General features: G+C 35.9%; 1 protein-coding gene across 32 annotated transcripts in view; it reads right to left on the bottom strand.

The window, feature by feature from the left end:
• LOC141399667 (high mobility group protein DSP1-like) overlaps positions 1–16,222 on the bottom strand; it is an 87,683-nt gene that overhangs the window by 11,469 nt on the left and 59,992 nt on the right. For 20 of the 32 annotated variants that reach the window (XM_073978834.1, XM_073978829.1, XM_073978830.1 and 17 more), the window contains one exon: positions 2,130–2,297. In XM_073978834.1, coding sequence (XP_073834935.1) covers positions 2,130–2,297 — 168 coding nt within the window. Of the gene's footprint in view, positions 1–2,129; positions 2,655–16,222 lie in introns of all 32 variants that reach the window. The other 12 variants (XM_073978809.1, XM_073978813.1, XM_073978811.1 and 9 more) reach the window with 1 other exon arrangement.

Genomic DNA, 16,222 nt, shown 5'->3' with positions numbered 1-16,222 from the left:
TGCGCACAATATTTCCGAATATTTTTATGGCTTATCTACAACTTAAAGTTCGTTTGGAAACAATATTACGAAGGCTAAATTTTGGCCGGAATCGGCATATCCGTTCGAGAATTATCTTGCGCTTCCACCCATAAACATGGTGTCATAGGGTTTGTTTTTCAACTTTCAGGCTATTTTTTCAGGAAGTATGGACGGACTTGCGCCTGAGGAAACCTGTACCTTCGTAGAGGAGACAGTGAATACAAGATGTTACAACAAAAAGCAAGGCGTTTCGAGAGCAGGTCCTAAACTGAACTTTTCCGAAATTTTGTGTGGGAGGTACTCGAAGGAGTTTGCCGATTGAGTCCATATTGGAAACTCATCTAAGTCTGGTAGAAATTTCATAATGTGCAAAGTATGGACCAAATCGGTTACTCCCTTCAAGGGTTATCGTACGCACAAATTTTCCGAACATTTTCGAACTTTTGTGGGGGAGGTACCGGAAGGAGTGGACCGATATAATCCATCTTTGAACTTGGAACTAAGTTTAGACAAAATATTACAAAAGTCAAATTTTGGACCGAATCGGCAGATCCGTTCGAGAGTTATCTTGCGCTCCAACCACTACACACGGTGTCATAGGGTTTTCTGTAACTTTCAGGCTATTTTCTCAGGAAGTATGGACTTGCCCCTAATGAAACTTGCAGCGTCGTATAGAGGACGGCGAATACAACTTGCGTAAACAAAAATCAAAGCGATTCGAGACCAGGTCCTAAACTGAACTTTTCCGAAATTTTGTGTAGAAGGTACCCGAAGGGGTGGACCGATTGAGTCCATATTGGAACCTCATCTAAGTTTGGCAGAAAATACACGATGTGCAAAGTATGGACCAAATCGGTTATTCGCTACAAGAGTTATCTTGCGCACAATTTTTGCGACAATTTTTGAACATTTGTGGGGGAGGTACCTGAAGGAGTGGACCTACATGGCCCATCTTCGAACTTAAATCGAATCTGGACAAAGTATTTCGATACCCAAAATTTAAACCGAATCGATTGATCCGTTCGAGAGTTATCGTGCGCACCAGCCAGACAGACGGACAGACGGACGGACATTGCTAGATCTACTCAAAATTGTCTGAAACGGATATCGTACAAACATACTTGGGGTCTAAAACCATTATTTCGATGAGGCACATTTTTGGTCGTATCAAAGTGTAATACCCTCTTTAGCCTAAAGGCTGAGGGTATAAAAATATTAATATCTTAAAAATAAGTTATAGTCCAAACATAAGGAACAAAGTCCGCTTATATTTGCGATGTACAATGCTTTTTGAATTTTAACTTTCGTTTATTAAATTCCTTTGTTCCTTATGTTTGTGTTTTCCAGCGTACGTAAAAATACTTTAAACAACATTTCCAATCGTTTCGTTTCGTATTTTCCATAGGAACAATACAAAACGAAACATAACCCACGTTGGCCGAGCTCGCTTTTTAGTTTTGTTTTGATTACATTCGTGAGTGCAAACAAAACGAAAAGCGAAAAGTACTCAACTCCACAAGAGCAGATAGAAAACGGAATAGTACTAAACAAATGTGAATAAATCAAAAACGTTGGGTGGTTGATAAAATTCACTGTGGTATGCTTGCTGATGCTAACTTATAGGGTTGTTAAGCAATCACATGTGCGTGTGTCTGAGTGTGTCATTGACAATATGCACGGGAAACGTTTCCCAAAAATACTTTTTGTTTCGGTGGTGAATGAAACAACTCGGCAAAGCATAGCCGAAGATACAATACAGCAATCGTACGGTTTCTATCTTTTTACATTGAAAAGTTTGTGTTTTTGTTTTGGTTGTGAGAATGAAACGATTCAGAGAAGCTGAAAAGTTTGTGGCTTTGTGTGATTGGTACGGGAATCGTTTTGTTTGTTTCCGTTCATTGGTGTTTTCAATAATAAACATATAAATAAACAAAAAGAAAAATAAAAAAAATATATATAATTTTAAAAAATGTACTGAGGGGGGCTTTAGTTTTGGCCGACACTGTTTTTTAAGATAAGTTATCCCCTTTCTTTAAGGACCCCATTAAAATTCGCACCTAAGGCGCCTTATTTTCTAAAATAATGTCAAAAAATCATTTTGGACTTACCTTCCATCTTTCAGCACACTTTCTGGAGAATTCAGCAAATATAACCGTCTCATCGGGATGTTTTTTCTTGTGTTCTTCGCGGCATGTCTGTACAAAGTAGGCATAGGCTGTCATACGACCACGTGGTTTAGCTTCCGGTTTACCAGGAGTACGCACTACCATATTATTCTGTGGAGGAGGAGGATAACAACGATGAAGATCAATATATGGTTGTTGGTGTTGTTGTGGTTGGGATGATGGATCATTAGTATTAGAGGGAGCGGGATTCATAGTTGAGGCAATAATGGTAGTAAGAATATTATTATTGTTGGAGGTGGTGGTGGTGGTTGTAGTAGAGCTTTTAATGGAAATAGATTGTTGTGGTTCCACATGTTGTTGTAGCGTTTGTTTTCCAGTTTCATTTTCTGTTGGATGTTGTTGTGATGGTGTTTGTTGTGTTATTAGGGTAGTATTATTTTGATCCTTGTGATCCCTATTGCTACCACTAGTACTACTACTGCTAAAGTCTACAACTCTAGAATCATTCTATATATAGAGACAGAGAGTGGAGGAGGAGATTACATTTCGTGAGAGGCATGCATCACCATTCATAATCATCATCATCATGGAGAGACCGACCGCGTAAGCAATTCAGTAATCAACAAGTGTTTTATTTTGTACCATTTGAAGAAAAAGAATCATGTGGATGGTGTTGAGAAAAAAGGGGGATAAAAGAAATAAAGAACAAGAAAAAAACTTTGTAAATATTCCAACTTTTTTGTAAAAAAAGTTAAAAAGAAGAAAAAGTTTTTCTTTCACCCAAACACAAAGTTATGCCGTGATGATGATTGCAATGGTGGTGAAGGTGGCAACACTGGTGTATAAAATGAGAGATGAAAAAAAAAAACAAATGAATGCCACAAATATATGAATGTACGTGAAAATACAAAACACAAATGTCAGTTATAGAACAATGGGCAACAAATTAAGCTGCAATATTTTGTGAATGCATTCATTATTCTTTTTTGGATGTGATTCTTCTCCAGAAGGGGAACTGACTTGACTACAACACCAGGCACATATACATACATAAAAACACAAACAAATGTATCCAAACATCCTAGTGAGGACCTCAAGAGTAGGATGCCAGACAATGAGAACAAATGAAACATTCATCGATACACATACACACATATGGACAACATATACAGGTATACAAATACACAGAGAAACAGGCAAAAATAGATTCGGTTGTGCCAACTTTTATGTCGCACAACATCCACATCCACCTAAAAGGAAAAAGGGTGACGAACATCACAAGAGAATGGGGGAAAATAAAAATAATGATGACAGTCATCATGATTGATGATGATAATGATGGGGAGAATGATGACGACGGCAATATTTTTTGCAACTATGGTTCTGCTTGGTTGATTACAAAGTCGTGCATTTTACATTGTCACCCAGAACGAACTGCTGCAGTACTTTGCAGGCTGTCAGGCAACAGCCTCACAAGGCAACGGCGCTGTTATTGTGCTGCATTACTGACAGTAACCGAGTGGAACACAATTTCCAACAACAACGAGGACGAGAACAACAACAATATAATTGGAATTCTTTTGTTGGAAATGGAAGAAAAAAAAATCAATATATTTTTCTTTTTCGGCAGAAGTTAGGCCGCCATGGTATTACAAGGCCACTTTGTCTTTTTTTCCAAAAATTTAACCGAATCATTGCTGCTATATTTCCTAGTTTGTTTATGAGAGAAGGGGGGGGACACAACAGAAGATCTCTTGAGGTCTTCTATAGACAAAGAAGATTCCTTCAGATATTCTATAGACTACAGAAGACCTCTTTAGTTCTCCTATAAGTAACAGAAGACTTCTTGCAGTTTTCTATAGACAATAGAAGACTTTTTAAGGTCTTCCTATAGGCAACTGTAAACCTCTTGAGGTATTCTATAGGCAACAGAAGACCTCTTCAGGTTTTCTATAGATAACAGGATATCTATTGAGGTCTTCTATAAACACCAAACGTTCTCTTGAGACAACAGCAGACTTCTTGAGGTCTTCTATAGACAAGAGGCCCCTTGAGGTCTCCTATAGACAACAGAAGATCTCTTGAGGTCTTCTATAGACAGCAAACGTCCTCTTGAGGTCTTCTTTTATAGATAACAGCAGACTTCTTGAGGTCTTCTATAGGCAACAGGCCCCTTGAGGTCTCCTATAGACAACAGACGACCTCTTAAGGACTTCTATATACAGCAAAAGTCCTCTTGATCTCTTCTTTTATAGACAATAGCAGACTTCATATAGGCAACTGTAAACCTCTTGAGGTATTCTATAGGCAACAGAAGACCTCTTCAGGTCTTCTATAAATAACAGGAGATCTATTGAGGTCTTTTAAAAACACCAAACGTTTTCTTGAGACAACAGCAGACTTCTTGAGGTCTTCTATAGACAACAGACGACCTCTTAAGGACTTCTATATACAGCAAAAGTACTCTTGCTCTCTTCTTTTATAGACAATAGCAGACTTCTTCAGGTCTTCGTTAGACATATAGACATATCTTGAGGACTTCTATATACAACAGAAAACTTTTTAAGGCCTTCTATAGACAACAGAAGACCACTTGAGGTCTTCAATAGACAAAAGAATACATCTTGAGGACTTCTACAGACAGAGAAATCCTCTTAAGCTATAGACAACAGAAGACCTCCTGAGGTGATCTTGAGGACTTATATAGACAACAGAAGATCTCTTGAGGTCTTCTATAGACAACATAAGACCTCTAGAAGTCTTCTATAAACAGCAAACGTCCTCTTGAGGTCTTTTATAGACAACAGCAGACTTCTTGGGGTCTCCTATAGACAACAGAAGGCATCCTGAGGTCTCCTATAGACAACAGAAGATCTCTTGAGGTCTTCTATAGACACCTCTTGAGGACTTCTATAGACAACAGACAACCTTCTAAGATCTTCTACAGATAACAGAGGACCTCTTGAGAACATCTATAGACAATAGAAGACCACTTGAGAACTTCTATACACAACAGACGACGTCGTGAGATCTACAGAAAACATAAGACCTCTTGAGGACTTCTATAGACAACAGAAGACCTCTTGAGGACTTTTATAGACAACATAAGACCACTTGAGGGCTTCTATAGACAACAGACGACCTTTTGAGATCTACAGACAACATAAGACCTCCTGAGGACTTCTATAGATAACATAAGACTTCTTGAGGACTTCTATAGACAACAGAAAACCTTTTGATTACTTCTATAGACAACATAAGACCACTTAAGGACTTCTATAGACAACAGAAGACGTTTTGAGGTCTTATATAGAAAACAGAGATGTTCTTTAGACAACAGAAGACCTCTTGAGGACTTCTATAGGCAACAGAAGACCTCTTGAGGACTTCTATTGACAACAGACGACCTCTTGAGGACTTCTATAGACAACAGACGACCTCTTGAGATCTACAGACAACACAAGACCTCTTGAGGACTTCTATAGACAACAGAAGACCTCCTGAGGACTTCTATTGACAACAGACGACCTCCTGAGATCTACAGACAACACAAGACCTCTTGAGGACTTCTATAGACAACAGAAGACCTCTTGAGGACTTCTATTGACAACAGAAGACCTCTTGAGGACTTCTATAGACGACAGAATACCTCTTGAGTACTTCAATAGACGACAGAATACCTCTTGAGGGCTCCTTTAGAAAACAGGGATCTTCTATAGACAACAGAAGACCTCTTGAGGACTTCTATAGACAACAGACGACCTCTTGAGATCTACAGACAACATAAGACCTCTTGAGGACTTCTACAGACAACAGAAGACCTCTTGAGCACTTCTATAGACAACAGACGACCTCTTAAGGACTTCTATAGACAACAGACGACCTCCTAAGATCTTCTACAGACAAAAGAGGACCTTTTGAGGACATCTACAGACAACAGAAGACCTCTTGTGGACTTCTTTAGACAACAGAAGACCACTTGATATCTTCTACAGACAACAGAAGACCTTTTCCGATTATTGCAGACAATAGGAGACCTCTTGAGATATCTATAGACAACAGAAGACCTGTTGAGGTCTTCTATACACAACAGAAGATCTCATGATGACATTAATAGACAGCAAAATATATCGTGAGGTTTTTATAGACAGAAATAGACCTCTTGAGACCCTTTAAGACCACGTGATTCTCACTTGAACTGATTAAATATTGTCATCTTATACTCATATGCGAATTCGATGTAAACCAAAACCAACATTTTGAATAAAGAAATTAAAGTGAAAAAAACCAATATTTAATTAAAACCATCTGCTGATCTACTCCTCCTATACCAATTACAGGCGGCTTGGGGTGTGAGGTGTTTACATTTTTACACATTCATTGATTAAAGCATTTCCGAATCACAGCTGTTTTTAATTGCAAAATACCTTTAAAAGGCAATACAAGATAGCTGCTAAGGGTATCGCCACCAAATCCGCTTTAGTTGTGATTCATACGAAATTAAACCGGAATATAAAAATCAATATTAGAAAGTATTTCACACAAAAGCAAAGAGGAAAAAAATGCCAACAAAAAGGTAATAAACACAAACCAACAAAAGTCAAGAGGAGGAGGAGGAGGAAATTTACATTTTTGTGATGAAATTCAACAGCAAGTGAATCACACCTCACAGTGGGATTTGTTGTCGTCAATGCATGAATGAATGAATTGTGAATTTTCAAGTGAAAACAAAATGGAAATTGTATACAGTCGAACTGCTCTATAACCAACCATTAACTACCTACACATATAAGGAATCATTTTATAAAACAAACATATAATTAACACACCAAATAATCTCTTTATAATGATGAATCTTTTTGTTCATAGGTTAAAGTTTACGTTTATTTTCTCTAAAAAATCTAAAATTTGTTCTGTCTTAACCCAGATATGCCCATTGCTTGATCGTGATCATTTTAAAAGTATTTTTATATTATTTTAGAAGCAAATGTGAAATAATAACAGCATGTTTATATGTTTTTTAAAAATTTGTTGAAAAAAGTGGTTTTTGAGGTCACTTTTGGACACAGGGTTTTATCATATAACTGGGAGTTATGGGACACAAAACATTTGACATATAGTCCAACGACACCTTTTCGGCATCTAGTTAACGTTTTTTCGTAGTAGGCTCCACATCGTGTATGTTTTCGTTATAAAATTACCCAATAATTAATCGGTCATAACGCAAATCATTGTAAAAACTAAGCGATCGGTGGCAACTTCGATGAACTAGACCTCAAAACTCAAAAATAGTAGCTCAAAATAATGGAATCACATAATATCCCAAGAGCTACAGATGTGTACTGAGTATATCACCTAAATAAACGGTACTTTGATAAACATAACATATCAAATTAGCAAGAATTTTGTGTGTCCTATATATAGGACGCTGTGCATATCTGGGTTAAACACATTCATTTGTTTCATTTGCTTTCCCTAATATAAGAATATAATTTAAATATATATTCATTTTCTCTAATAAATATGCCTAATTCTGACAAATCTACAACGCCATTTGCGTAATTTGATTAGTGTCTCTCTTTATCTCCCATATGTTACAGCCAGTGAGTGAGAAAAAGCACGACTCATTTTGGCGCCAAAAATTAAATGACATCATAATTATATGAAAAGGGTATTATAGGTGTGATTATGTTTGCATTTTAGAACCCAATCAAATAGCGGACAAAAGAAAAACAAACAGACCAACAAAACGTTAATTATTTAATAACCCTTAACGGTTAACTGTGTTTTTGACCATACATTTTCTAAATTCCAACTACCCTGACGCAGAGACTGAATCTAAACATTATTTAATATGCATCACATGACGCTCTAAACGTCAAATGCTTATTATTATTAGTATGCCTCTAAATAAGCACCTCATACACACAACAAATGACAATAATAACGCCGCTAATCCCTGCCAGCAATTGGAAGTGAGTTTCGCACTCCCTCGCCTAAGAGGTCACTCCGGAGACACCCCAAGGAAGATCGTCGGTGAATTACACAAACAATTTCTATATCCTTATTGTGATTACGTTTTATCGCGTATGCCGACACTTCGGAGTGACTTCCATGGCGATTGTTTACATTTATTTAATGATTCAACACATTTGAACAAATATAGAACATTTTCTATGTGATGATTATATGAAACGGTGGTGCAGTGGTAAGCACACTCGCTTTGCACTCTGAAGGTCCGGGTTCGCTTCCCAAGTCAGGCAAAAAAAATCACATTTTTAAAATGACAAAATTAATGTAGGCGGAAATTGCAAAGAAAAATTTCTCTAAAATAGAAGAGAAATAAAAAATAAATAAATAAAAATAAATAAAAATATTAAAAAAATAAATAAAATTAAAAAAATAAAAAAATTAATTAAAAATAAATAATTTTTTTTCTTTTAATTTCTAGAACTATCGCGGAAATGATCTTCTAGAAGTGTCGCTGGAGTGACTTCCAAGACGACACCCCGGCGTGGTTCATTTCTTCACAACGGAGGTCACTTCAGGGTGACTTCTGCGACTATCGCCGCGACTGTTTTCATCGCCCTGGGCGACACGCCTAAGTCACTTCCGCGATAGTTTTTGCTTGCAGGGATGGGAAAAATGTCAATAACCCCTTTATTTTGTTATTCTAAAAATAATAACAACAACAAAAACTATAGGCACAGATAAATAAATGTATGCATAGGTATAATAATAATAACAACAACAATTTTATAATAATTCTAATTTTGTTTGCTTTTCATTCAAATGCGAGGCAGTGCGTAGTGCTCTAACGCTGCATGAATTGAATTTTCGGCACGACTGAACCTATGATATGGGCATGGATGTATCGTAATGGAATTAGGAGCAAATTTTAAAGTGAATAATCGAAGGAAATTTAGCGACTATATATTTGAATATAATGAGCTCGGTATTCCAAGTAGAGATGACTGGCCTTCTATAATACACAATTCTGCAAGATGGAATATGGTACTGGTGCTGGAGTCTATTATGAAAGGCTACGACTATAGTGTAATCTAAGCTGAGATTTTGCGATTAAGAAGGCAGCAGATCTGAAAAAGTCTGACTGCCGAGATCTTTGAACTGGTGTGGATGTCAAGTGACTCTTAAAGCCATCGTGGCTTTTAGCATCAAATCTGACGTCGTCTTTGCAGAACAGCATTGGAAACCGTAACAAATACTTTTTGACTATGTTGGGTAACATGACATTGCGGCATTATGAGAAACGAGAAGACAGATAAAGTTTCCAGATAAAGATCACAGTCAACAAATCTAACAACAACTGACTCCATCAAACCACCTATATGTCACGGCTTTTGAAGTCCTCAAGATGCCTTATGTTGTGTGGAAAAAACCTTAAGAGGGTTGTCTATAGAAGACTTCAAGAGGTCTTTTGTTGTCTATAGAAGTCAAGGGGTCTTATGTTGTCTATAGAAGACGAGGGGTCTTATGTTGTCTATAGAAGATATCAAGGTCTTCTGTTGTCTACAGAAGATCTCAAGAGGTATTCTACTGACTATAGAAGACCTCAAGAGGTCTTATGTTGTTTGAAAAAAAAAACCTTAAGAAGTCCCCAAGAGGTCTTCTGTTGTCTATAGAAGACCTCAAGAGATCTGTTGTATACAGAAGAGGTCTTTTGTTGTCTATAGAAGACCTCAAGGGGTCTTCTGCTGTCTAATGAAGATCTCAAGAGGTACTCTACTGACTACAGAAGACCTTTAGAGGTCTTATGTTGTTTGGAAAAAAACCTTAAGAGGGTTTCTGTTGTCTATAGAAGTCCCCAAGAGGTCTTCTGTTGTCTATAGAAGACCTCAAGAGGTCTTATGTTGTCTATAGAAGACCTCAAGAGGTCTTATGTTGTCTACGCAAAACTCTAAGAAGTGTTCTGTTGTTTATAGAAGACATTGTCTATAGGAGACCTCAAGAGATCTGTTGTATACAGAAGAGGTCTTTTGTTGTCTATGGAAGACCTCAAGGGGTCTTCTGCTGTCTATGGAAGACCTCAAGAGGTCTTCTGTTCTCTAAAGGAAATCCTCAACAGGTCTTATGTTGTCTATAGAAGATCTCATGAGCTCTTCAAGAGGTCTTATGTTGTCTATAGAAGATCTAGAGGTCTTCTGTTGTCTACAGAAGATCTCAAGAGGTATTCTACTGACTATAGAAGACCTCAAGAGGTCTTATGTTGTTTGGAAAAAACCTTAAGAGGGTTTCTGTTGTCTATAGAAGTCCCCAAGAGGTCTTCTGTTGTCTATGGAAGACCTCAAGAGGTCTTCTGTTGTATACGGAAAACCCTAAGAAGTCTTATGTTGTTTATAAAAGACATTGTCTATAGAAGGCCCCTAGAGGTCTTGTGTTGTCTATAGAAGACCTCAAGAGATCTGTTGTATACAGAAGAGGTCTTTTGTTGTCTATAGAAGACCTTAAGGGGTCTTCTGCTGTCTATGGAAGACCTCAAGAGGTCTTCTGTTCTCTAAAGAAAACCCTCAACAGGTCTTATGTTGTCTATAGAACACATCAACAGGTCTTCTTTTGTCTATAGAAGACCTCAAGAGGCCTTATGTTGTCTATAGAATACCTCAGAAGATCTTCTGTTATCTGCAGAAGACCTCAAGAGGTCTTCTGTTGTCTACAGAAAGCCATAAGAAGTCTACTGTTGTCTATAGAAGACATTGTCTAAAGGAGATATGTTGTATATAGAAGGTCTTTTGTTGTCTATAGAAGACCTCAAAAGATCTCAAGGGGTCTTTTGTTGTCTGTAAAAAACACAACGCAAATCATCAAATCAACAGCAACCTAACCTAACATTCCCCCAACACCTTTTTCCCTTCTCATTTCACATTACAGCTACCTTGACTTTGTATTAATTTCATTGACTTTGGCTAAACATTGCTGCGATGATGGCTATTCATCATCATCATCGGAAGCTACTGAAGGTGTAGTATTTACAGTCCGTCCATTCGCCAATGCCCTCATCCACGTCACAGTCATTTGTTTGACATTTTTGTTGTTGTTTTGTGCGTCTTTTGTTTTCTTTTTCTGTTTGTTTAATTCATTCCGACCATTCATTCACACTTGTTGTTGTCACACATTATTATTGTTCATTCATTGATTTTTTTCTTCTTTGAGGCAAATGAAGAAGGGAGGAAAATGGGTGAAATGTATTTGAAATGCAAACCATCAAACGAAGTGTTGAATGGTTCAACAACATCTGGTTAACAACAAATAAACTATTGGGAAAGAAGGGAAGAGAGTAAGGAGAGGTATTTGTTTGATGGTTAAATGCAAAAAAACTTGTGGTGTGAGGGTTCTGTTGCGGTTGTTGTTCATTTCGTTAAACCTATGACTAGTTAAAAATAAACACCGACGTTTGCTTAGCTTATGATTTGGAAATCAATGAAGTATTCTAATCAAAAGTATCATTGGGGCCTTGAGATGAAAGCTGTTGAAGATGAATCTCTGTTCTTGTTACAGAAAATAAACAAGCCATTAAAAAGACCTTTTGATAATCTATAAGAAGGCCAGCACAAACCATCAGTAATATTCCTAAAACTTCTTCTTCCTCATCATCTAAAGTTCAACTATCAACAGTCATAAAAACTCTCTCTTCATGATCTACAAACCTATCCAGTATGAAGACAATGAATCAAAGGTCTACGAATAAAGCATTCTCTACACTATTAGATGACTGCGCATCCTTAAACCTAACCTACTTTAGTGAGATCATCTGCTATTCTTTACCTATAAAATAAAAAAGAAAACAAATTGCCATAGAAATAATTCTCCTAATTTCCCAGGTTAAAACTGGTTTTAAAAGCCATAGACCTAAAAAAAAAATCATGTTCTGCTAATTATTCGACAACAAAAGATTGTAAAAAACAACAACATCATCATCATTTAAAGAAACCTAAACAAATAGGTTAAAAGAAAACGAAAGAAATCGTAAAAATCTGCTGCCGCTTAACTACTTAACAATAAAAAAATGGCAGCGCCATGTCAGAGAAAGGAAAAAGAATCCCAGCACAGAAGTACACAAACTTATAAAATCACTGATCTACTGGCCTATCTTTGCTAAATAATGCCAAAATGTGTGGTGTGCTTTAAAAAACAACAACTGAAAGTTAAAAGACACAATAGAAACCCAACAAGCACAACAATTCACATATGGTACATATTTTGAATGGACAGCCAGCCAGCCAGGTTGGCTAGCTTGCACTTTGTAGTCATTTGTTGTTAGTTACCCACCACACAAAGGTGCCAAAGTGCTGCACCTCTCTCCATAACATAATGAAGCAATAAAGCCAACACATTCCTAGCCACAAGACATACAACTTGCATTCTTAATAGTTTACCATACAATAAAATAAAGCGCAGCTGTTTTTAAATGCCATTTACGTGGTCTTCATTCTTTATTCTTGTGCTTTGTTGTATAATAACACCTCTTTGTCTTCTTCTTCCTAGAAACATAGGTAACGCCACAGTCAAATGGAAGGAAGCTTGGCTGCTAATAAAGGTTTGTGGTGCTGGAGTAGCAAACATTACATCGGCGGCCATCAACTTTAAATAATGACTTTAAACTATATTTTATGTAAGAAGAATCTAAACTCCTTGGTGCTTAGTATGCAGCAGACAGCAGCATGGAGGCACAATATGTGCCTCAAGCACAAAACATTAAGAACTGGTATCATAGACCCATAACTAACAACGACTGGTGGTGGTATGTCATAACATTTAAAGGCACAGCAGATGTTGTTACCATAAAAACCAGTGAATAAGTGTTAGGTTTTATTTGAAAAAATGAAAAAATTTCAAGGTAAGCAACGAAAATTATTAAATTTCTACCAAAATAGAGGTATTACTATTATTTCGAATTCAACAAAATTTGTAGCCAATTTTAACCGGGGGCCTTCCCTGTACATTCCCTGGCAATTTCAGAAAAATCGGTTGATACAATCACATTTTTAAGGAGTTTTTGAAAGATTTTTGAAAAAAAGGACAAAAAGATCCCTTTGATGAACCGCACGAGGATTAACATTTTTAACAAAAATATTGCCCACATACTCCTCCGAAAAGTTGCCAAAGACACTATATACCTGAAATGCAAGGATTCAAAGATATCTTAACTCGAATATTTCGAAAAAATTAAAAATGGGCGGGACTTGCCCCGCCTATTTTGGTTACTTTCCGAGGTAAACTTTTAAAACGCCGATGCACGTGTCTCATATTTTTAGCTCTACTTTCATAATCTACTCGATTTTTCTCGTCATTTTTTTTTTGTCGCACAGTGTTATTATTATTATACCCTCAGCCTTTAGGCTAAAGAGGGTATTTACACTTTGATACGACCAAAAATGTGCCTCATCGAAATAATGGTTTTAGACCCCAAGTATGTTTGTACGATATCCGTTTCAGACAATTTTGAGTAGATCTAGCAATGTCCGTCCGTTTGTCTGTCTGTCTGTCGGTCTGTCTGGCTGGTGCGCACGATAACCCTCGAACGGATCAATCGATTCGGTTCAAATCGAAATATTTTGTCCAGATTCGATTTAAGTTCGAAGATTGGCCATATATGTCCACTCCTCCTTCAGGTACCTCCCCCACAAATGTTCAAAAATTGTCGCAAAACTTGTGCGCACGATAACTCTTGTAGGGAATAACCGATTTGGTCCATACTTTGCACATCGTGTAATTTCTACCAAACTTAGATTAGGTTCCCATATGGACTAAATCCAAATCGGTCCACTCCTTCGCGTACCTCCCACACAAAATTTCGGAAAAGTTCAGTTTAGGGCCTGGTCTCGAATCACTTTGATTTTTGTTTACGCAAGTTGTATTCGCTGTTTTCTATACGATGCTGTAAGTTTCATTAGGGGCAAGTCCATACTTCCTGAGAAAATAGCCTGAAAGTTACAAAAAACCCTATGACACCGTGTGAAGTGGTTGCAGCGCAAGATGACTCTCGAACGGATCTGCCGATTCGGTCCAAAATTTGGCTTTCGTAATATTTTGTCCAAACTTAGTTCAAGTTCAAAGATGGATTATATCGGTCCACTCCTTCCGGTACCTCCCCCACAGAAGTTCGAAAATGTTCGGAAAATTTGTGCGTACGATAACTCTTGAAGGGAGTAACCGAGTTGGTCCATACTTTGCACATTATGAAATTTCTACCAGACTTAGATGAGGTTCCAATATGGACTCAATCGGTAAACTCCTTCGAGTACGTCCCACACAAAATTTCGGAAAAGTTCAGTTTAGGACCTGCTCTCGAATCGACTTGGTTTTTGTTGTACCATCTTGTATTCACTGTCTCCTATACGAAGGTACAAGTTTCCTCAGGTGCAAGTCCATACTTCCTTAAAAAATAGCCTGAAAGTTGAAAAACAAACCCTATGACACCATGTTTATGGGTGGAAACGCAAAATAATTCTCGAACGGAAATGCCGGTTCCGGCCAAAATTTGGCCTTCGTAATATTGTTTCCAAACTTAGTTTAAGTTCGTAGATAAGCCATATCGGTCCACTCCCTCAAGTACCTATCCCACAAAAGTTCAAAAATATTCGGAAAAAATGTGGGCACGATAACTCTTGATGGCAGTGACCGATTTGGTCCATACTTTACACATTCTCATAATATCTACCAGATATAGATCAGGTTCGAATATGGACTATATTTGTCCCGTACCTCCCACACAACATTTTGGATAAGTTCACTTTATGACCTGCTATTGAATCACTTTGATTTTTGTTGAAGCAACTTACATTCGCTGCCTCAATTACGATGGTAAAAGTTGTTTCAGGGGCAAGTCCATACTTCTTGAGAAAACAGCCCGAAGGGTGTAAAAACCCCCTATGGCACCCCCATGGTCTATGTCGGTCCATTCCTTTAAGTACCTTTTCAGCAAAATTTTTGAACTTTAATCCTAATCAACATTTCTGTCGGTTCATACGAGGCCAAAATTTTGAAACCCCCTAAATACATAAGTTTTTTGTGAAAAAAGTGTTTCAATTTGCACAGGCTGAGGGTATATCTCTGTCGGCAAAGCCGACTGATACTTTTTTACTTGTTTTTATTATTTATTCTTTATTATTTATTTTTACTGTTATTTTTTATTTTTTGTTTTTGTATTATTTTTTCATATTATAATTAATTTTTTTGATAAATTATTATTATTTATTATTATTTTTTCATATAATTATTAATTTATTAAAAAATTTTATTATTTTTTAAAATTATTAATTTTTTATTATTTTCTAATATCATTTATTTTTTATTATTATTTATTACTTTTTATTTATTTTCTATTATTTTCATTTTTTATTGTTTATTAAAATTTATTTATTTTTTATTGTTTATTATAATTTCATTTTTATTTATTATTAATTCTATTATTTTTTTTTTTATTTATTTATTATTAATCCTATTACTTATTTATTATTCTATTATTATTTGTTTTTATTGTTATATTTCATTTCTTATTATTAGTAATTTTGTATTATTTTTTATAATAACTAATTTTTTTTAATTTTTTTTATTTTATTTAATTTTATTTTTATTATTAATTTAATATTTAAATTTATTTTCTATAATTTTCTTATTTTTTCTTATTTTTTTTTTTTTTGTTATTTATTACTAATTATTTATTTATTATTATTTATTTTAATTATTTTTTCTATTATTTTTATAATTATTTATTATCTTTTAATATTACTTATTTTTATATATGTTTATTAATGTTATATATTTTTATTATTATTTATTTTTTTATTATTATTAATTATTAATTTGTATTATTTTTTATTATTAGGTACTCATTTTTAATTAGTATTTATTTGTTCATTATTTATTTATTATCAATCCATAACGCTCTCAGCAACACAGAAATTTCCTCAATCTTAGTGGAATGGTTGGATACAAATTTGAAAAAAAGGGTCATCCAATTCGCGCATAGGAGAAAGTTTCGTGAGAAAACTGAAGTAGAGGTCAGAGTTGTTCTCCAACCTATATTCTGGTTGAACTCACAAGATAACGTAAAA

This window comes from Musca autumnalis, unplaced genomic scaffold (genome assembly GCF_047663935.1).
Source record: "Musca autumnalis isolate F117 unplaced genomic scaffold, ASM4766393v1 scaffold_3, whole genome shotgun sequence".
In the NCBI taxonomy this organism is placed as follows: Eukaryota; Metazoa; Arthropoda; class Insecta; order Diptera; family Muscidae; genus Musca; species Musca autumnalis.
The sequence above is the reverse complement of the archived record's forward strand: the minus strand, read 5'-3'. Positions and strand labels throughout refer to the sequence as shown.